Raw genomic sequence first — 24,155 nt, 5'->3', positions numbered from 1 at the left:
TATGCGTTTGTTCCCCAATCTGATGAAGCTGAATTGATAAAGGAATCGCTACCTGGCAGCCCATGTGATGGGGATGCGATGAGCTGCATACACGCTAAAAGAAAGGACATTGGTGATCATTCCAGCTTCCTGTATGGGGGCTGTGGCTCTGCTGCTGTGTGGCACGGTGTGAAAATTAGCATTGAAAGTGCTACAGTAGAGCTCAACAAGATCCAAGATGACTGCGGTCAACTTCTCTACTATTTTTGCTGCAAAGAAAAGAAAAAAGTTCTATTAAGGGTCATAATCCATAGTCAGAGTCTGTGCTGTAATCATTACATGGCTCTGATGGATGATTAATTCTGATTATATATAATTTTTACATTTTGTGGTCAAATATTTTTATAGTGACCTGTATAACTGACCATTTCCCAAAACAGACAATTTCTTACAAAGCTATTAATATTCCATGTCCATTTATGTACTTATTTGGTAATTTGTCATGTAATAAGCAGGGTAAAGCACATTAAGAATAGGGGTAATACAAGCCCCACTCTGCAATGACAACACTTTCCATTTACCTCTGATTTCATGAATATAAAAATCTGATGAGATTTTAAAACTCTAAAAAGGCCAATTCCACTGTAGCTACCAGAGTCTTAAAACCAGCTGTTCCTTTATTATTTATGTGTTGGATGGAGTGGCAATTCACTTAAAATGTAAATTGGGACAGGGTCTGGGGGAGTACTAAATGTTGCACACGTCCTGCACACGGCTGCGCATCCTTCCTGTTTATTCCTATCGGATATCACAGACTTCCTCGACACAGGATGCTACATAAACACACTTCAACAAAAACTATACTTGCATCTCATCTTTATAACCTTAAATCCCTGTTACCCAGGGAAAACATGTATTTAAACATTGCCGTACCTCTATTTTCTCTCTTTGCCAAGACACTGACATCCTATGAAGGCAAACAGAAACATACAAACACATAAGGATGCCTCCTATAAAAGACAAAGTGTCATTTCTGTAGTGTAGTGGAAATGAAACTGGTACAAACCCTCACCCTTAAAAAAAAAAAAAAAAGCATGCACGACTGGAACATATTTCTAGCAAGATTAGCAGTTTCAAGGGTTAGTGGTTTGAGCAAAGCAAAGAAATGTCTGTCTAATCATTTGAGGAACTAGAAACAGCAGCTAAAACTGAGGATTTGCAGCAATGCGTCTGTGTTCACTTTAGAGCAACCAACCGAAAAGCACTGATATATGCTTATCAGGTTTCTGAAACATTTCTTTATCCAATATTGTGTTTGATCCCACCTTCTGCACTTTAGGTTGCAGTCTGCAAGGGCACGCTGGCAGCTGGTTGAGGGCAGCAGTGATGTCAGGTGTTTCAACAGCTGCTAGGGAGCTGCACAGGGCCTTTACTGACTGCACTAACCGCTCCACATGCAATGGCAACTCCACCTGCAAGCGACCCCAAACAAGAGTAAATCATTTGAGGGAGAGGGAGGAAAGGCAGTTTTAAATGCCCTACAGGGCATTTGATTTCAATGTCAACATGAAAGACAGTCTGCAACCCATTTTACTTCATAATATGACATATTACTGTGTAAAACAGGATACTGAACATTGAGGACATGATTGGATCGTGAAAACTATATGAATGACATGAAAAATAATGCTTTAAATCTCAAAATATTTCTAAATACTTAAAGTCTCTATTTTTGCTCAACTTTAGTTTTGGTCAATTTTACATTTATACTGTTGTTTTTTGGAACTCATAAGATACTCATATACATATTTTTTATTATTATGATATCTTATTATTTTGCATGATATTATGCAATAGTGAAATATTTGTCCTAATTTTGTCACTTTCATAAATTATTTTAATAATCTTTGATTAAACCCACGAGTCCTTATTTCTCATGAAGCAAAAACTGTTTGTAATAAAATTACCTCCGATAAAAGGAAGGACTCTGCTTCATTGTGAAAGGTGTCCAGGAGTAGAGTCAACGCCTCCCTGTGTTAAACAAACGGTTAGGGGTTAGAGTCCCACTTTATATTGTGTCTTTAACTACTATGTACTAATATTAAAATTTGTTGTTCTACAAAATTTTCACAAGATTCACATTTCCTGCTACTGAGGTTGAGGTACGGGTAGGTTTAGGTTTAGGGTAGGGTTAGGTTTAAGGGTAAGGTTAACAGTGTAACTACAGATTAAATGCAGGTACTTAAATGCAAGTACAATGCGACAACATGGATGTACATACTAAGTACATTGCATCAAATGCTTAAGTACATAGTAGCTAAAGACACCTAATATAAAGTGGGTCTGGGGTTAGATCTGTCAGACAGCGTAGATGTTAAAACCAAACAAATATAATGGTCTAATGCTCCTGATTGCCTCTCCATCACTCTCACCTGGTCACAGTCTGTTTGATTGGCCTCTCTTGCAGAACAATATTGTGGTTCATGGTGGATGGAGTCTCATCATCCTCCATCTGTTCTCAACACAACAACATCCATTAAAAAAGATGCAAACATCCAAGAATTCAAAAAAAAAAAAAAAAGAAAAAGAAAAAGATTCCATCTAGGTGTCACACATACCAGACATATTAAGGTATTTTCATTTACTGCCTGTAGATATGTAAGAAATAGTTTCTGAAGTTTCCAAATGAGCTTGAATGACTGAGAAACATGCCTGGGGCAGTGTACGCTGCAATTTTTAAATGTTTACCATTTTTAACATAGGGTTCAAGGCAAGATGTCAATAGCGCACACTCAAAACTGTGACTCAACGTTTCATAAAGCCCATCCAGAATCAAATACATCCTCGATGCAGACTTCTGGTTTTAGAGATCTAAAAATGTTTCCTACAGGCGTTTCCTGCTGTTTCAACTGTTTGAACGGGAGGAAAACACATTGTTGGGTCATCTGCAGTCAACTTTCGTCTTACCGTTCGAATGAGTTCCATGTTCACAGAACTTCTTTTGGTAAGACAGAGTTGAATGTCCCAGTCGAACTTCAAAGACTGCTGGATGTACTCAAAGCTCACCAGAGTCTGATTGCTTTGCAAAAAGAGAAAAGGCAAAAAACAACAACAAAAAAAAAAAACTTTAGACTGCTTTCATCTACTGGTCCATAAATGCAAACTTTGAGAGACTCTCAGGAGGACGGTATTTGAAAGTAATTAAGTGCTTCATAGTGAGTAGGGAGAAAGAAAATTTACCATAAAAACAAAAATCATACTGTCTATTTCCATATTTCTATGGTCTTCAGTGTTAAATACCCTCAGTGTACTTCAAAACACATTTAAATGAGATGTGAGTACCAGTTACAAGGATTGTAAAAGACATTTAAGGCAATAAAAATCTATAATTTGATCCATACTTACATGTTTTAGTACACCAAATGGCTTTCACACTACACCTGGGTTAATGACTTTTTTAACCCTGGGTTATAAAGCCCTGCTCTAGAAAAAGTTGCAACTGAGAGCAGCAGACAATCAAATCATAAACTGAATAATAAGTGCACTATTTATGTGCTTTATATAAAGGGTTTCCACAACATTTTGGCCAATGCATTTCCATGAACTTTCCAGACGCTAGGATTACTGATAAAGATTTTAAAAGACAGCACTCACAATGAGCAATTTCTTGCCAATGAAATATTTAAGAGCAGAGCATAACTTGAAAATGTTATACTGTATATCATTATAGTCATTTCCATGACTTTTCCAGGCCAGGCATTTTAAAATTCCCAGATATTTTCAGGGTTTCCATGACTAACCAGTCACGAGCTGTGTATCGGCATATCAGCTTTAGTATTAGCATATGAAAGAAACATGTCGAACAGTGAAAGCAAATGTGTTAACTGGAGTACTGTACTTGTCCAATCAATGTTGTAAACCTTGTAAATATGCAAGAACATTAAACCAGTGTTTACAATTGTAAAATATAAAAACCTGACTATCCAGAATTAGTTACGAATCCAGAGTAAAGTAAACATTGTGAAACATGGAACAAGATAACCTAGGAATACGTTAAAAAGGTAGTAAAGGAAAACGATGAACATAAAAAAAAAAAAAAAGATGCTGTAACGTAGCATCTTACAGAAACATCTTACAGATTTTTCTACCAGCTTTGTACTACAACATGATTTCCGCTGCACCATTGGCATTATGGTTTATTGTTTCATTGTTGCAGCAGCTTTTATGATTGAAGCGGTTCATTGTTCTGTAACTGATGCTTATGTATTTTACTTGTGTGAAAACAGTCACACACACAATGCCCCTTCTTGTCGCAGCCCTGCACAAGCATACAGTTATCAGGAAGGAACATGCTTCCTACCACACAGCTGCACCCACAGTAAAAAACAACCAGCTGCAAAAGTGTTATTATCTTTATATAAAAAAAATAAAAATTAACATTTCCAATGAATCAAATTTAAAATATATTTCAATATTAGAAACCTTTACAACCCACATTTATTAAACACAAAATATGCCCCTAGACAGCCCTGAGAAATGTATATTTATAAAAATAAAATCAGTTACCGCGTTAACTTTGGCAGACATAAAATACAAAAATTAAAATAAAAACTAATTATACTGAAAAACTAAAACTAGAAAGCACTTAAAACTAAAGCTAAACTAACACTAACAGTCATAGAAAACCTTCCCAATAATATGTTTTCCTTTTTAAAATGCATTACGCTACTTTTACGCCTCTCATCCACACTAGAACAGCGTTTTCCTGGAGTAGTTTGAAAATACTCCCCATTACTGCATACTCTGGAAAACGATATCTTCGGAAGCGGAAAACTGATTTTTCAAACTAAAACGTGTGGACATGGCCAATGGCCATAAAGTGAAAACAAATGAAAACTAAACTAAATTGAAAGGATAAATTTAAAATATAGAAATAAAAATGATACAATTTGAAAACTGTAATAACCCTCCTGTAAATGACACACACACACTCTCAGAGCAACAAGTATAGCTGCCATATACATTTTTAAACAACTCAGTTGGTTTTCCCCTTTAACAGAAATACAACTGATTATATAATCAAAAACAGGAAGTGTGTATGTATGGGTGACCAATTGTTACTGTCGCATCAAAATGGTGGTTTTGTCACGGGGAAACCCAGTGTGGTTAACGCCATCCACAGACATAAGCACAGCTTGTTTTTATTCAACCACAATTGAAGGCCCTCAAGTTACATGACAAGATTGTATTTAGACCACAAACCGCAAACCTAAGGCTCAGCTTGTTTCTTTGGAATCACCCCATTTCAGCCCACAAAGCAGCTCAAATGGTCTTACAATGGAAGTGCTTGTAACATGTAGGGTAGTTCATCATCCTATATGTTGGAAACAGTAGTCTCAGGCTCATTATTTCTGGTGGGGCACAATCAATCACTTAACCCAACATGTCAGGTGTTGCGTCAACCAAAAATTAATTTACCAATTTTTTTAAAACATTGATGGATAATTCCAAATTCAGTCTGTCATTTTGACAGATAAAAAAAAAATCTGTTCAAGTCTGGACTTCACTCTCACACTCTTGCTGTGTGTGTGCATGTGACCTGTTTATTTCATGGTAATAAGATGTGTTAAGATGCATATTAACAGGCCCCATTGCCATTTTCACTTGGTTATACATGTGTCTCTTTTGATCAATTGTGTTTGGATTTCGAGGAGAGGGTCTCTGATTTCATGGAGCGAAATCCAATCAGAAGTGATCATCCCTTTGCCCTACTCACTCCGAAGGACAGAGCTCTTGATGTGGGCACTCTGAGGGGAGCATGGCATTACTGTATGAATGTACCCTTCGCTAACAGTCTTGTGGAAGGGCCTTTCATGAAAAAAAGTAATTTTCTTACTTCCATTTGGAAAGACCCTTCGAGAGGTGTCCCCTTCCCGCACTGCCATTCAAGGGCGCAAAAATGCTGTTTGGAATGACAGCAAACTAGTGCCCGACCGATATATCGGTCGGCTGATATTAGCCTTTCACCAATATATCGGTATCGTGTATATTTTACCGATATGCACCGCTACGAAAACTTTTTTTCAGAACATATAATGCAGAAAACAATGCTTTAGAATTGGTGTCATAGCATAGTTTGTCCAGCAGAGCGCGCTCCAACTCCATTGTTTACAGAGCTGACTCTGAACTGACGGTGGCTCTGCAGACAGGGTGGAGTTCAGCGGTGTCATCACGGTGAGTATTTAACTAGTCTGTTAAATACATACTGGAAACTTAAACAATGACCCCATCATTTTCTCTTTTCAATATAACTAATATAACGTTAACCTTGTCCCTGAGAACCATGTCACTCATGTCTGTTTGCTGTTAGCCAGCTATAGTTTGTCACTGCAGTCAGTGCAGCTATAGTTTGTCAGTGTAGCAGATTGAAAGGTAAACATCAGAGCATCTTTTTACAGCTCATCAGACAACAGTGCGGTGGTGGATTTTGTCTGTTGAGTGTTGATTTCACGCTATGTCATTACCTAGTTGGTGAGACACAATGCTGGAAAGTAAAATAAACAACGTCCGTATTTTACCCCCTTCTAACCGAACAATTCCAGTCGTTGCATTTATAAAATGTAATATTTAGAAGTCTGGTTTTCCACCATTGAAAGTTTCCCCTGAACTTGCATAGCAGAATATACATTTAGCTATTTATTTTATTTATTCTTTATTTTAATGGTCAGCATTTGACTGATACTAAACATACAGTACTGATGTTTATTTAGCCATTCATTGTATTTTTATTTATTCTTTATTTTCTCAGTGTTCATTTCTAGAATTTGTTGACGATGTATAATAATAATGTCAAATATTCTTTGATAAAAATATTTTAAAAAAGCAGCCTTCTGAGTACATTTGCATAGTCATATCAGTGCAAAATCGGTGAAAAATCCACATAGAAAAGGTCTGTTTTCATTCCAGCTCAAAAATGTTATATATCGGCCACCATGGCGGTAATCAGTGAATTTTCCCTCTCTAAAATCAGTCAGGCTCTACTGCAAACATCAATCATTATGTCAGTGTCTTAATGCAAGATAATAAATTGCAAAAAGAATAACAACAAAAAGAAAGTGTGAAAAAAGCATTGCATCGTTTCTGACAACTATACTTGCATTTAATATAAGCGCAAACATTATGTTTACAAAGGGTATAGCTGCAGGCATTGCTCCAAAAAGGGGCGTGAGCTCCAAATCACCATCGAAGATAAAGGGAGCCCCTAACCTAACCCTTTCCATAACCTTAACCGTGAGTGGAAGTGACACCCCTTTTGGAGCTACAAGAAGTCTGTATTATAAAGAATGGACAGACATGAATCGTGATTCTGTATTCTGTTTCGTGGGGTGGGGGGTATTGTCTTAATTGTCTATATGAAAAATATAATTTATTTTTGTTTCTTTTGATTTTGGAGTAAAATTGGACCAGGACAATTTCTAGACAGGTTTCATCATCCAGATACAATTAAAATGTAGATATAAATGCACTATTATAGGTGCTGTAAGTGATTTTCTCATTGAAAGATATGAAAAAAAAATTTGTACTACTCCCTGAATGATATTAATGAAATAAGTGTCCTGAGATACCTCACTGGTCTCTGTGACAGCTCTAGACTCTTAAAACAGCAAACAAAAATGTGTCCGTGGGCCACGGACAATGATGCTTTCTGCCTGCCAATCATTTTGCACGTTCTCATAGTATTGTAGTTGCAGCGAATTATTGGGGCTTACTGCCATTTTTAAGCCATGTTGCTCATAACAGTTGTCAGTTGAGGGTGCTATTTTTCTACTGTTGTTTTTGACAACTGTTTCTGCTCGTGTCATTCTCAATAAAGCTCATTTGATATCTTTGGAGTGCAGGGTTTTGTGGAACAAAAAGGGGGCGTGGTTAATCCAACAGCTCATCTTAAGATGGTCTGACCATGTTGTTTGGTTCTGGTCTGTTTTTATGGTTTTAGTGGAGTTTATGGCACTTGTTAGCTGGTCAGTCTGGGAGATACAAGCTAGACCACTTTAAACCAGCAGTAGACAAGAAACCACCTTAGCGTGGTTTAAGCTCTTTTTTTAAAGCAGGGAATCCAGATGTTATTTAATAATTTGTGAGGTAACATTCACTTCTTTATTCATCTTTGAAAGCAGCAAAACAAGCAAAGTATTGCTTGTCAGACCTAGCAACAGTAACCAAGGGGGGCAGGGATTAGCAAAGAGTCATTTGAGTCAGCCCTTGCAAGGCAATTACAGTATATCAAAACATGGGCCGCAAAGGCCTACACCCTAACCCCAAACATCAGAAGTACAACAAAGCAGCAGACAGTGATCTGGTGAATCCTCAATTCTTACTTTTTGAGGAACTCTGCCTGGCCATAGATTTTTAGTAGGTAGTCATCCACATCAATCATATCCAAGTCTTCATGGGCATAGCAGAGAGTCTGATAGATTAGCAGGTCTACGGTGGAGGATCCTATGGGAAAAGAAAAATTAAAGAAAACAAATAAAATAACATTACATTACATTCCTAATAAATTGGGCCTGAATGATGAGAAATTAAAGACAACAATAAAATAACTAATCAAACAGCACTGGAGGAGGAACTAACTAAATGAAACACTAGCAAATTCAAGCAGTTTGAAAGTAGCTGTTTTCACAACAGTGTACCTTTTTCAGAAAGGAATCATTTTTTTTCAACAAGTAGTGGCGTAGTGTGACAAAACCATAAACTGCTATTTTTGTCACATTACAGGCAAGCAAACTGAGCCAATGACACATTTTCCTAGAATGTTTTCTCTCTCACATGTGTGTCACATTCACTTGCATTGTAAGGAGCTACAGAGCTGAGATATTATTCTAAAAATCTTTGTGTTCAGCAGAAGAAAGAAAGTCGTACATTTCTGGAATGGCATGAGGATGAATGATGATGAGAGAATTTTCATTTTTGGGTGAACTATCCCTTTAAAAAGATGTTGCCCCTTTAAATGTGTAGCTTCCATTAGCTATTTTATGTTAGTATCTTGTACTGTAGCATTTCTAAAGGGTCGCTTAACTGTTTAACTACTTTCAATTATGAAAAGTTTGAAGCTTGGAAAGTAGCTTCCCAAACACTACTGTCAAAATAAAAGTCAGTTATATTTATTGGTAACAAAAGGCAGTGGATTCAAACTGGTCACACAAAGAAAGACAGGAAGTGCACAGTGTGTCTCAAAAGGTATTGGCTTATCCATAGCTGGATCAATAAAGTATCATCAATTAGTGACATCTCTGTGCAGCCCTTCCTGGAAATCAACACTCTGCCATATACTGCTGATACAGCAAACAACCACCTACTAATCTGAATGCAGTCGCTGGATCAAAAAGTAAGCAAGCTAGAAAAATGGGAAATGTCCTTTTAATGTTCGTCACTTCACGGAGGATGTAAAACAAATGAGCAGAGATAAGGATGAACCATAAAGAGGTTAATCCACCCTTCCCATAAATTACACATTGACTGGGCAGATGTACTGCACTGCGGTCACAGTGGGAGCACATTTCAGAGAAAACATCTCTTTCTCTCTCACCTGTTTCTTCTCTACTCTAAGTAATGAATTGGGCTGAATTGGGTTTTCAGAATGTGAATCCTGAGGACAAGCTCATTTAAATTTTATTTCTGGAAGTCTAGTATTGATAATGGACCCAAAGAAAAAGGACATGGCAAAAAGGACTGTGCAAGGAAAGAAACTAAACCTGTTGACTTAAGGTAACATTTCCATTGACAAAATGAGCAATTTCTAAGACAAGTTAAAAAGTTAAAACAAGTCTATCGTCTATCCCAGTTTAAAAGGAATATTCCGGGTTCAATACAAGTTAAACTCAGTCGACAGCATTTGTGGCATAATGTTGACTACCACAGAAATAATTTCGACTTGTCCCTTATTTCCTTAAAAAAGGCAAAAATCTGGGTTACAGTGAGCCACTTACAATGGAAGTCAATGGAGCCAATCCGTAAAAGTTAAAATACACACCGCTTCAAAAGTAAAGCCACAAGATTTAAACAATATGCATGTTAACATGCTTACTAGCTTATCTAATTTTACAACTTTGTTGACATGACAACATAATGCAAACCCTAAAACAACCGTAAAAATGACGATTTAAACAACTTTACATCTCAAATAATAAACACGTTTTAACAATAATTAAATGTAAGTGCTTTTATAAAATTACAAGCTTCACATTTCTGCCTTTAAACCCTCCAAAACTTGGCCCCATTCACTTCCATTGTGCATGCCTCACTGTTACCTCGATTTTTGTTTCTTTTTTTTTTTTTTTTAAAGAAATTATTTTTGTGGTAATCAACACTATGCCACAAAAGATGTCAATCAACCTCAACTTGTACTGAATCCAGAATATTCCTTTAATGTGCAGAGCCAACTATAAGTAGGCCCTTTGTAGATTAATTTCCCAATGTAAACAGAAAGGCCCTGTGGTGTTTTCAACATTCCTCTGCTTGTTTGAGCAGCCTGACACAGCAACATTGACTCCAATTGACTGCCAATGCAGTGTGAATATCTAGTGAGACTATCCATTTGTCTGACCAATTACAGATGATGGCATGTTTGGGAGCTTGGTATGTTAGTTGCTTCAATTTTGTGTGCAATTCCATTTGGTGCCACTAGTGGTGAACAAATTACACACTTCACCTTCAAATGTACTAAATCCACAAATAAAATAAAAAATAATAAAAAAAAGGGTGTGAAAGAATAAATATAAGTAAATATCACTACCTAGCACTACAGCTAATCTTTATAAGCCCCAATTTTATTTTGAGTTGACCTTTTTTCACCCACATTTAGCATATTTCATGGTCTAGAAAGAGACTCGTGTAAGAATGGCACCACAGCCCACATTCATCATACAGTGGCAGGTTGCCATGGCAAAGGGCATCTGTGAGGCTAATCAAGCCAACGAATGAAAAACAATAGAAAAACAAGCACAGTGAATAAGTGAGAGTGAAAACATGTTCACTACAGATTTCTCGAACCCTTCTCTAATCGCTCTGCATGAGGCCATATTTGTTTGTGTGTGTGTGTGTGTGTGTGTGTGTGTGTGTGTGATTGTTTGTGATTGTGTGTGTGTGTATGGGAGGGAGCTTTAGAGTGTTCTTCCATGGCAAGTGAATAAAAAGCTGGCTCTTTTAATTGAGAACACAAAACAGATGGCTGGCAGAATGCCCTTTCAGTGTAATGCTATTAAGAGAATTCAGGGGCCAGAGCCTCTCCAGTTTTTCCAATGAGATTGACTGGGCCTGTCCAAAAGTTTCAGGATGTGGTGTCATGGTGTCAACATGGCTCCAAAATTAAGACTGAGCTGAACAGAATGTTTAAATATTTATGATCTTAAAGGAATAGTTAACTCTAAAGTGAAAGTGCAGTCATCATGTACTCAACCTCATGTCATACCAAACCTGTATGCTGTGATTAATATAACATTTCATGGTGACCTTGTACAATACTTTGATAAAGTATTATGTACTTAAGATATTTAACAAAAATTTTTTTTTAAGATGGTTATTTTTTATCTTCTGCTTTAGTGCGTCAATAAGAAATATCAATTTTAGATTTCCAAACATTCCTTTTGCAAACTGAAGTAGAACAAGGACACCTATAAAAGATATAATGGCCCACACAGAACTCTGATCTCAACATTGAGTCAGTCTGGGATTACATGAAGAGACAGAAGCAATTGAGACCGCCTAAATACATAGAACTGTGCCAAGTTTTCAAAGATGTCCGGAACAGCCTTGGAAAAACTGTGCGCAATTCTTCCTAGGAGAATTGGTGCAGTTTTAAAGGCACTGGGTGGTCAAACCAAATATTGATTTTGTTTTTATGTTTACTGCACTTTGTATGAAGTTCATTGATAAATAAATATTATTCACGGCATTATTTTTGAAAACATCCTCACTATACAGCATTTTCCACAACTGTCGAAAACTTTTGCACAGTACTGTATGTCAAGCTCTAATAACGACAATAAAACACCATAAAAGCACAATAAAAGTTGTCCATATGACTTGTGTTCTATATTCCAAATCTTCTAAAGCCATATGATAGCTTTGTATAAAGAACAGATCAAAATTATGTCTTTTCACTAATCTTCCCCTTTGCTGAGCTTGACAGCCACGTTCATTATGAACTGGTATTGTCTTGAAAAAGCCATGTAAAGATTCTTCAAAAAATTCTCCTTTAGTGTTCCATGAAAAAAAAAAAATAACAGCACACAGGTTCGGGAAGGCATGAGGGTGAGTATATAATATAAGAACTATCCTTTTTGGGTGAGCTATTCATTTAAATCCACTCATTTTATATTCGGTTCTCTTCAAACTAGGTTGGATTGACCTCATTGTGAAATTACAGATATTTGAATGCAGTTCAGCTCTTACCATCACAAGAGAAGGTGAGCGGCTCTCTGAAGTGGTCGCTGTAAACGGTGACCTTGATGCTGACCCCCAGTCCCTGCTGTAGTTCCTCCTGTGCCACACATGGGCTCCACACAAAGCCTGCATTTTTTGAGCAATCATTGTATGGGTACGCCGATCGCAACCTGACGAAAACAGGAAAGGATTTAAATAAAAATTAATGCACGGTCCTAATAAAAAAGTATTGTGTTCAACTGGAAACAAAACACAAAGTCAGCAACAGTATATAACTGAAATGTAACAAAGTACTGCTGATATTTATTCCATCATTATTCATTTTTTTGATACTCTATTATACTATTCAAGTTCAAGACTTCGGAACTAGATATGAAAGGTATTGGTGAGAAAAACATATAAAGCAGTAACTCACAAGTCAAGTACATGACAGAAGGCTGCCACCTCCTCATCCCTCTCTTCTGATACCTGAAAGAGCTCATAGCCAAAGCCATTAGGCCTGGTCCCCAGAGACACCTTAAAAAAGTAAAAATAAATTTAAAAAAAGTCACAAATGATTGTAAGTGATTAACTTTTTCTTTTCTTTTTTTCTTAAATAATAAAATGTTTTATAGAATACACCATGAAATCAAACTCAAAGCAAAGCTTTATGGCTTCTAGTCTATTAGCCTTGAGGCTATCTATATACAAAGTTTTCTCCTAAATATTGGTAAATAAACTTTTAGCAGATAAATGTATTTCGTTCCACGACAATGGACCAATATCAACTCATCTTGAGAAGAAAAAAATAAAATAAAATATGGGAAAATACACTGAAAATCTGTCCAATAAGTTACCTACCTTTGTCAAGCAATAGTAAGTAGCAAATCATGGTTTTGTTGGGCTGTGACGTAAACTAAATGCTAATGGCTATTTAACATCACGTTTTAAGAGGAAATGTGTCAACACAGGATAAAACCATTTTGTTAAACCTTTTCATGAAGTGAAATATTTCAGCTAATTCTGTTGAAAATTTACTTTCTCAGAAATTACACTTAGCCATACAAACCCACTTAATGAATACCACTGGAAATAAAATATTAAATATGTATTAAAGTTTCAAGAAATACTAGGCCAATACGAGAGATTGCTCACCGGATCAACTGACACTCTGCGCTGGCTTCTAGTGCTCTTCTGCACTGGAAGATAGCTGCGGGGGGGAACCTGAGGTGGAAGAGTGTTGCTGCGAGCTACCGCCTTCCCTGATTTGTCCCCATTTACTCTTCGGCTTCGAGGTGATGGCCAATCCACATTGAGCTTGCTCAGAGAGTCATTGAGGTTATCGTAGTTAAGAGTGTCTCCGGATGAAAGCTTGGGCTGGTCCACCTCTGGAGTGAACAAATTCACATCCCGTGGAGATGAGTTTCGATGGACAATGAACGGATCATTCTGGGGGATGGGGTTTCTGGGCGGCACCGGTGGAGGCTCATCTAGAGGTGGGAGTCCCTTCGTTAGCAATTGGGACGTTCCCTCAAAGTCATTTTCCCATTCATCCAGAATGTATTGAGTTTCTTTACGATAGCTGTGAGATTCGCCAACAGAACGTGAGAGGTTCGACACCCCGGGCTGAACATGATTGAGGATGGGGTCAGATCCTGACACACCCTGTTGCAAATGATTCCAAGGAGGACTGGGAACACGTCTAGGCATGGAGGGCTCACTCCTCGAGGGGGACGACTTGCTGGTGTCTGCGGGTAGCGTACTTCCTGGACCCTTGTCCTGTCGATGGCGGGCAAGGGCATCGTATTCCATTTGCAGTGCTTCCGCTAGGACCAGTTCCCTCTGGCTGAGGCCCAGAGATTCTAGACAGCCCCAACGCTGCTCCCTATCATTTTGTGTTTGCGCTGCAGACATGTTCCTATAGGGGGTGCTGCAGTGCACAAGAAGAACGCAGGAAGGAGCTTGGCGGTACTACGGGTTGCACAACAAGTTCATTGGGCTCTGTGAAGAGATAAGGGTGGAGAATAAGAAACATGTGCTCTTGTTACAACCACTCATAGATTGCAACATATGTATAAAAACCTTTTATCATCTTCTGTTTACAGCCAACAGAATATGTTTTTCCTTAAAACATTTATGACCTTTCCCTGATAAAGTAAACCTGTTTAAGGTGTTTACATGACCAGACACGTTGCCAGCTTATTAAGCATTATCGGTATAAGATGTAAAGGCACGCATTCATGTCCACAGCACAAATGTGTGGGCTGATTTATGTGCCAAAGTGTAATACTTTGGGGTTTGTTCAAATGCCCAACCCTATGTTTGAGCAATTTTAATTGCAAACACCACTAATAACTACAAATGGTCGGGTAAACAATCCGTAACTACATGACAATCTACTGAACCTCTTCAGATCACATATGGATCAAAGTGACGTGTTCAGTCACAGACGCTAGATTTGTGTTTAGAGGAGCCCACAGGTGTTCCTCTGGCTTTGATTGTCTTTGGTTCTGATCATCTGGCTCTTTTGTCTCTGCTTGCTCAGCAAAAGACAGAGCCAAGCTGATCCCCCCTCTCTCTCTTTTGGCAAAGTCATCAGTGCAGAAGGACGGATCCTTTGTGGTGGGGGGGGGGAGCTGTGATCTCCCTAGCTCAAAGACTGATGTGGCATATTAAGAGTCAGTTCCTGCGGAGCCACAGCTGGACAGATGCTAAGCTCAAAATTAAAATCGACCAGAAGTCCTGCTGAGACGTGCTGCTCAACTAGGTTTAGTCTTGGATTTAGTCTTAGACCCCAGAATGTTTTAAGGTATTCCACTTGTATAAAGATTTATGGGCCACAGCTCATCTAAAAGGTTAACCAAAAGGTCTGGCAAAAGTTAGATGTGGTGGAAGACACAAGCGTTTGACCATTTGTGACCTGTCGCTTTCTTCATAATATGGCAACAGTGGCAGGGGGTCCGTTCCTCCACCCACAAACACAACTGTAGGAAATTCTCACACCCTACGGCAAAAGAGTGGCACCAAAACAAAAGAAGCATCTGTCTGACAGACATTCTTGGACCCCTCCGTTGCTCCATATTTTGACCTCTAAGGCATTCAAAAAACCAGTGTGCCTCTGGATAACGTTCTCTGGATAAGACTTTCATCTAAATAAGTTGAACGTAAACAAAACTTGTTTTTCAGATCATTCGAGAGAAGTATTTACTGACTTGACTGTGATGTTCTTAGGCCCTTCATCAGTGATTCATTTAGGCACTTGTTTAATTTCTGCATAAGACCTGCATAAACAGAGAAGACTCAACACAATATGTTAGCTCTGGGACTATCAGTCAAGTGCACAAACAATCTTAGAACTCATGGATTTAAGAGAATACACAATTATAACATGCCAACAGATGGATTGTACAAATATAAATGTGTATCCTTTTAGACAGCATTTTGTAGGTTGTCCTCCATTCCCAGGAGCACCGGCCTCCCGTGGCCTTCCAGCGCAGAGTCTCATGACTGAGCTATGGCCGGAGGGGAGCGGCAAGACAGAAGGGGTGGCAAGGCTGGTGGATCTACATTGTTCCATAGGGACCCCAGGCCAGCCAGATACAGGCCCCCAGAATCAATCCCCTGCTGGGATATAATCCCATTCAATCAGGGGTGGCTCCCAGATTGGCCAAACAAAGGACAGGGAGGAGTGAGGGCAGCCGCGTCACGTGAGGCAGGGCCAACTCAGACATGTTCACACGGCTCTGAGAGACAAAGAGACCGCTGTCATCCTTTTCCCCCACTTACACCCCTCCCCCAACACACCCATCCCCAACAAATATCATGGCTTCATCCATGCCCAGGGTGTGCACTTATGCTTGTGCCAGCTGATCTGGGCTTGTGCGGTGGGTTTGTTTGTATGCTGGTTTAGGTCTATTTTGACCTGACAGGCAGATGGCTGTATGAGTTTGTGCACATTCGGACTATCAGTTAACATTCTGTCTCTGTGGCATTCGGTGAGAAAGTCTAAAGCAAATCACTGTGGTGAATGCAAAACAAACAGTCAACTGACTAAAATCAAAACTAACCATCAGAGGAATAGTTCACCCAAAAATGAAAATTAATTGTTGTTACAAAACCGCATGACCTTTTTTCATCCGTGGAACAGTCAAATTTAGTCTGTCACAATTAAAATGAAAGGTGACTAAGGCTTAGGGCTGCACAATGTGGAGGAAAATGTGAAATGCAGTAAGTTGTTGGATAATGCGATATGTGATGCAATAATCCTCTGATGATGTTATCGGTGCGCGCGGAACATCCCCAGTTGGAAGAAAATAGACTGTCTATCCCACAGATTGTTCCAAATTGAATTTAGACTGCGTATTATATACAGCCTACTATTTTACCATTAACTAAATATCCACAAATTTGACACACTCCATAATTTGAGTCGGAAGTAGTTTTTGGAGAAACACTATTTTGGTCTCAGCTTTGAAATTATGTGTCAATTTGATTACGAAACTTTAATGCCGAGTGTGACCGATCACGTTAGCTGGCCATTTAATCGGAGTGGGGCACAATGCTCTCTCTCTATGACTTATAGCATGAAAAAAACATGAATGAACATAAGAGGATATGTTGAAAGATACAGTACAACTTACTGAAATGTCTCATCTCTCAGGTAATCGCCCAATCGGGAATATCTTGTGCTTTTCCGTGGGTGCTTGAGCCCCAGAGCACTCTGCACGCATGTACACACACCAAGTAATACTCAAGCACCCCATCTATTCTCTGCTATCTGTGTCACCATAAATGTTACTTTTTAAAAGTATTAAAATCATTCCATTATCGCAAGCCCGTGTTTTTAATAAAGAAAAACTTAGAAAAATGGGACCACAGCAACTATAAATACCACAGCAAGATAACTATACGAAACGCATGGCACCTCTAACCGACTAGCCAAGAATATCTTTCAATTTCAGACATCACAGCTAGTTTCTACGTAGTTTCCATGGATTTTCCAGTTCCTGCTTCAGAAGTGACATTGCCCTTTTTCACACCTGTCTGGCTGTTCTTGTCTCCCCCACTTGAAGCTTTGTCTGAGCATCAAATATGTGGGTGGTTTCAGAGGTACAACACATTATTCACACTGAGAAAAAAGAAAAAAAACAGGTGAACGTCTGGGCCTAATTCCAAACTGTAGTGTTGAGATGAAACATGCATACAGAAATTCCTGATGAAAGGGACATAAAAGGACCTAATCCTGAAACAAGGCTTAAATCATAAATGATTGACAGTCTCTTAATTACAAAACATTGCAAATTATCATCACAAGTTGTGTTCGGCTTGATATCTTGAATCAAGTTGGCCCTGATGCTTAATCCCAACTGAGTTTCCTGTAGAGATATATATATATATATATATATATATATATATATATGTCCTTTCATGTATAGAAAAACTGTATGGCAGTGTAAACATCCATTTCACATCTTCCCAGCACTTCCAATTGTAAAAACCTCTTTACATTAGTAACATTCAAAAGCTGACATTTTGTTTGAGTCATCATAATTAATGTAAATAACTTGCTGTAAAATGTACTCTAGTTATTTGAGACAAAAATTTGTTTTTGCTTGTTGAGTAGATAGGTCTATAGCATGATAATTTTCCACCCTCATTCTGACCCTCTGTCAGAAACACTTGGTTTTGGTGCTGCCTCTCCTTTAAGATTTGACAGTAAACGCCCACTGTTTTGATTGGCTATCTGGATTTGACTCTCCTGTTCTTTTCTTGCCATCTCACTTCTCACCACTACTGTCGGGGCTATGGAAGTGATAAGGTAAAGTAGGCATTTATGTATTGTTGTGGAGGCGTTCAGATGTAAATGCCTACCACAGTGTGACATCACAATATAGAGGAAGTAGAGAACAAGTCGTTTTGGCAGCTTGGTTTCAACAATTGCTCTTTTAGCAGTAAGGAGGAAGTTTTAAATTCATGACATGTTTTCATAGTACAATGACCTCTTGTATGTCAAAAGATCAAGGAAACATGGCTGCTTTAATGGTCATGATGCTGAGTTTAACATATGCAATGTATTACATCAAGTCATTGGATAGTAACAGACATCATCATGCCCTTTTTTGTTTACAGTATATCCATGCTGTAGTTTACAAGTCATTTGTATTAAAACATTTTCTCTTAGAATAAGAATAATAACCACAACTATAAATAGTCAATGCAGCTGGGTCATTTCTGCAATTCGTTGCCTTTTACGTTCCAAATACAAGTTATGGTATTTATAATACTTTATTTCAACAGATTACAATTTGAATAGGCTTGATAAAAAGAATAAACACTATTTAAAATGTTACACAATGCCGTGGAGCTAAAAGTCAAATTTTAAATAACTGAAATCATTTTAATTTATTGCACTAGTGTCATTTCCTCATTACCCCAGAGCTGTACATCAAATATCTTTGACCAATCAAAGATTACCTTTTTTTTTCCATGTTTAGAATTACATTCTCTCACTAACGTGTATTCATTGGTGGCAAATGTGTGATTTTAACACTGATAGCAGAGGTTTTTTTGTTCATGACTCTGTTATGTCATGATACAGTGACCTTTAATTGACAATCTTTGTTATGAAATTACGTCACACACTGGAGATGACAACAGCCATTCAGCACAATAATGTTGGAGTCATTTGAAGTGTGTAACTCGTCTGTTTTATTCATGTTTTTCTTTCTTTTGTGATGTTAGTCATGTGGGACCATGCATAACATGTCCACTCTGTTAAAGGAAGATATTGTGGAAATTAACATTTCTATATAGTCATGTTAACAGAAATAAAAACCAGTGTCAGTTTCCAAATATGTAAGCAAAATATTATTTACAGCCCATGTAGGGGCTATACCATGTGAATGTCCACACTGACCCTGTTTTTCAGTCATTAAGCTTGACCTGTTAAAGTCCCTTTAATGATTAAACATGAAGATACTTACAAAAGTATGATCGATTTGTCAAAAGTTTCAACCCCCAAAAAGGAACCGAATTGTAGGAACGTCCCAGCCATTCAACATTATACTGAAAGCAGCGCTGTATTGGGAAGCACACTCCACGCTCAAACGATTTTAGGAGAATTCACTGTTGCTGCGTAAAATACATCTAATCGTACATAAATAAGAAACCTTTGTACCTGCGCGCTCTCTGTGAGAATAAAGGAAAGATCACATCACATACCGTGTGCACGGCCTCTTGCATCGCCTATGTCGCTAAACTGTGTGCGGTCATAGTCCTTTTCGTTTATTATTGGGCGGATCGGTGCGCTGAATTGTTGTGTTGTTTGATAGATCGCGATCAGGCGGCGTTTTCCCGTGTTCAGTGCATTGACCAGAGCCAAATGACGAAAGCGTTTATTTTAATCCAAATGAGACACGCTCTTATCCTCTCTCACTCTCGCTCTGTTTACTGACCGGGTTATTTGATTGGCGACTCGCTTTACTGTGGTTTTCGGTGTCTTCTCAGTCAAAGCTCACGTCAAAGCCCAGTTCTCATTGGAGAATATGTAAAGACAGAGGGTTCAGGTTGAGAGGGACAATAGCGGTATCTAGTGGCCGAAATAGGTAACAGCATCCCATAGAGCCTGACATGAGTCTCTGCAGTAGGATAAAAAAACCTTCTGTATCTGTGTATTAAAACTGAACTGCTTATTAGAACCGACGTTCAACACACACACACACAAAAACGTGATTTTAAAAAAAATAAATAAAAATGTTTAATTACAAATTGGCGAGTAAGAGTGAAACAGGGCAGCATATAGGTATAATGTATGATAATTCAGTTACAGATATATCATAAGGCATGTACATTTTTAGGGATAATTGATAAAGCCAAAGGATGTCTTTAACCATACTGTCTGTTGTGAAAGATGAAATACTGTATAGTGGGGAATCGTTAATAGTACTGACAGCCATCGCATGGTCTAATTGGACAGGCCCAGGGCATAGTCATTTTACCAGTCACATTCTTATTTCCCATATTGACAATGGTTCATATACATTGCTCAACATATCCAAATGTGTTCCATCATTACCAAGTGTTAAATTACTGACATAAGTATATATATATATATATATATATATATATATATATATATATATATATATATATATATATATAATAAAAACCTATAGGGTTAGGGTTAGTTCACATCCAAATGTGTTTAGGTCAATAACCCCTTAAAGGGATAGTTCACCCAAAAATGAACATTTTTGCCATCCCAGATATGTATGACTTTCATTCTTCTGGAGAACAAAAACGAAGATTTCTAGAAGAATATCACAGCTATGTAGGTCCATACAATGCAAGTGAATGGTGACCAGAACTTTGATGGTTAAAAAATCAGATAAAGTCAGCATAAAAGTAATCCATAAGTCTCCAGTGGTTTAATCAATGTCTTCCGAAACGATCCAGTTGGTTTTGGGTGAAAACAGACAAAAATGTAACTGCTTTTTCTCTGTACATCTTGACAGCAATCTCCTTGGCCATCATGATTTCAAGCTGGATTACACTTCCTATAGTGCCATCTAGCGCTCTGTGCATGCGTCAAGCACTAGGAAGTTTAATAGAGTTTGAAACCATGATCGTGCCTAGAGACTGCAATGGCAAAATGTACAGTGAAAAGGGAGTTATATTTTAGTCTGTTTTCACTCAAAACCAACTGGATCGCTTCAGAAGACATTGATTAAACCACTGAAGTCTGATGGATCGTTTATGCTGACTTTATCTCCTTTTTGGAGCTTCAAAGACCTGATCAGCATTCACTTGCATTGTGAGGACCTACAGAGCTGAGATATTCTTCTAAAAATCTTCGTTTATGTTCAGCAAAAGAAAGAAAGTAATAAAGCCACCTGGGATGGCATGAGGGTGAGTAAATGATGAGAGAATTTTCATTTTTGGGTGAAATATCACTTTAAGTCAAATATGTGTATCACTCCCACATACAATAAGTTTACCAGTTCACTGGTTCATATAAGCCTGGAGCATATTAAGGTAAACAGATATGGCATGCTGTCCATAATGAAGGGGCTTGAGCACAGGACTAATATTATGGTGGAGATGGGGAGGTGGAGGTTTGCCGGTCGCTAGGTGTTTCCAGGCTGTTCTGGCTGGTCGCTAGTTGTTGCTAGGCTGTTCTAGGTGGTCGGTGTTTTGGTTGGTTGGTTGGTTGGTTAGTTAGTTATTTAGTTAGTTAGTTTTGAGTTTGAAATCCTGAATATTCCATTACAGAGTCTTGGCCTGTTTGAAAATTCCATCAATGCAAGTCTATGTGATTTGGGGGATTTTCAGTTGTACATTACAGGAAAATAATGATGATATATATCTCAATATATATATATATATATATATATATATATATATATATATATATATATATATATATATATATATATATTTAATCATTAAAAATCGGCTTATATATTAAAAAAACCATTGTGATGCCTATTTTTAATAATTCCAGTCAGTGAATGGAATACTTTATAAATGAAAACTACTTCATTTTAAATAATTTTCTCTTTATTTTGAACTTGACAAACATAGTCAAAGGGGAAAAAAGGAATTTTTTTTTATTTGGTTTTAAATCAATCTTACCATAATGCTAAATTTCACATTATACCACATTTCAGTCTGATGTTGTTGACAAGAATACTTCTTATTATAATAAACTTTCCTCAAGAAACTCGACAAAGAAATAATACATAGCCTAAGTAAAAATGAAAATAAACTCTTAATTAAGCTCTTAATTTTTTAAACATCTCTATAGAGAATATCTGAATATCTTAAGGCAAACATGGTAGATTTGTTTCCTAATATCTAACATCATTCGAACAGAATTTTGTTAAAGGTGAGGATGCCTAGTTTACAAAACCTGTATGACACTTAATTATTGCCGCATGACACATTGTTTTAGCTGTTTTCCTCATCAGTGGTGGTTAGAATGTCAGGCTCTCTAGCCGTTTGAGATATTTGACCTCCTCCATAGCGCTTTAATGTAACAAAATTCATATGGATCACATAAGTTTTGTGGTTTGTGCTGGGATATTGAGAGAAATCCTGCGAGTGATCCCGCTCTGCGCTCTCCTGTCTCTGAAGCACAAACAAGAAGCCTGCTGGACTCGCGTGCTCGATATCGCATTTTCTTAAGCCAAACCAATTTCACACAACGGAGGACGCATCTTTTCTTCTTCACAACCTCCTCCTCATCTTCTCATTCACAGGGATTTGAGGTACCAGTAGGGCTCTGCCTTCCTCCTCCATTTCTCCGACAGAATATGTGCTGCGTATGTGTAACATGAATAGAATGCTGTGCACATTTCTTGCCACGTGGAGATGACAATCCAAATTTCGACCTGTTTATCATGTATATCGCCCACCCCTATGTAACAGTAGCCAGCTGGCAGGAAGCTATGCAGTGTGTAAACCTCACACCCCTGGCCTCAAGAGGCGCACTAGTGACTGACACTAGGGGCTGTAGCCTTTAGCCTCCTTGTTAGCATAGGCCCCCCATGCCAGAGATCTGGTTCGAATCCCGCTCAGAGCAGGTCGAGCAGGACTGGTTACTCTTACATGAAAACCATAAATCCGATCAGTTATAAAAGACATGGCAACCTGAGTCAGAACAGGTCTGTGCCAAATTTGGTGGATGTAGCTTGAAAGCTCTAGGAGGAGTTACAATTAATAATTTTGGTCTTGGTTTAAGGATTTTGGAAAAACCCTAAATCAAGTCTGTAGAATAACAGTATGTTGGATTGTCAAGCCAACATGATTATAAAAAAAGTTTCTCATTATTATGAAAAGTTTCTCAATAGTAGCCTATGACATACTAAGTCAATATCACGAGAAAGTTTCTTATTATTTTGTGATACTAAGTCATTATCATGAGAAAGTTTCTCAATAATATGAAATACCATCTCATTATAATGACTAAATAGCTACTGTTTCTCATTATTATGACTTACTGTACACAGAGGTGGGTAGAGTAGCCAAAAACTTTACTCAAGTAAAAGTACAATTACCTTAAAAAAATAATTACTCAAGTAGAAATAAAAGTAATAATGTTAAAAATTACTCGTGTAAGAGTAAGAAAGTATCCAATAAAAAGAGTACTCAAGTAGTGAGTAACTAGTTACTTTCACATTTAACGTAATGGATGTTTACACTCCTATATTCCAGTACATAATACACATTTATCATGCATTACAGAATGATTAATAATAATAATAATACTATTAATATTATTGTAAATAACTGAAAGTGTCATCATTCACCACCATGTTATTCCAAACCCATGACTTCTTTCATCCATGCATCAAATTAAAGGGATAGTTCACCAAAAAAAAATTACAATTTCTCGCCCTCATGCCATCCCAGATATTTATGACTTTCTTTCTTCTGCAGAGCACAAATGAAGATTTTTAGAAAAATATCTCAGCTCTGTTGGTCCATACAATGCAAGTGAATGGTGACCAGAACTTTGAAGCTCCAAAAAGCACACAGAGGCAGCATAAAAGTAATTCATACGACTCCAGTGATTTTCAGAAACAATATGATAGATGTGGGTGAGAAACAGATAAATATCTATAACTTTATAATATATAAAGTCCTTTTTTCACTATTAAATCTCCTCCCTGCCCAGTATGTGGTGATACGCACAAAGAATTGAATCATCAAAAACAAAAGATGAATGTGAAAGTGGAGATTTATTAGTAAAA

General features: G+C 37.7%; 1 protein-coding gene across 6 annotated transcripts in view; it reads right to left on the bottom strand.

Annotated features, from left to right (window-relative positions):
- pik3c2b (phosphatidylinositol-4-phosphate 3-kinase, catalytic subunit type 2 beta) overlaps positions 1–19,905 on the bottom strand; it is a 63,371-nt gene extending 43,466 nt beyond the window's left edge. The window contains exons 1-12 of one of the 6 annotated variants that reach the window (XM_051672082.1): positions 19,624–19,897; positions 17,043–17,530; positions 13,558–14,403; positions 12,839–12,939; positions 12,433–12,593; positions 8,358–8,478; positions 2,947–3,058; positions 2,412–2,491; positions 1,947–2,010; positions 1,305–1,451; positions 913–946; positions 53–248 (exon numbers count right to left, since the gene is read on the bottom strand). In XM_051672082.1, the coding sequence (XP_051528042.1) occupies positions 53–248; positions 913–946; positions 1,305–1,451; positions 1,947–2,010; positions 2,412–2,491; positions 2,947–3,058; positions 8,358–8,478; positions 12,433–12,593; positions 12,839–12,939; positions 13,558–14,316 (1,775 nt within the window). In that variant the 5' untranslated portion in view covers positions 14,317–14,403; positions 17,043–17,530; positions 19,624–19,897. Of the gene's footprint in view, positions 1–52; positions 249–912; positions 947–1,304; positions 1,452–1,946; positions 2,011–2,411; positions 2,492–2,946; positions 3,059–8,357; positions 8,479–12,432; positions 12,594–12,838; positions 12,940–13,557; positions 14,404–15,614; positions 16,162–17,042; positions 17,531–19,385 lie in introns of those variants that run through there. The other 5 variants (XM_051672084.1, XM_051672079.1, XM_051672083.1 and 2 more) reach the window with 5 other exon arrangements.
- Positions 19,906–24,155: the final 4,250 nt, after the last annotated feature.

Source organism: Myxocyprinus asiaticus, chromosome 35 (genome assembly GCF_019703515.2).
Source record: "Myxocyprinus asiaticus isolate MX2 ecotype Aquarium Trade chromosome 35, UBuf_Myxa_2, whole genome shotgun sequence".
NCBI classification, from domain to species: domain Eukaryota; kingdom Metazoa; phylum Chordata; class Actinopteri; order Cypriniformes; family Catostomidae; genus Myxocyprinus; species Myxocyprinus asiaticus.
Note: the sequence above shows the minus strand (reverse complement) of the source record. Positions and strands in the feature narration are given on the sequence as shown.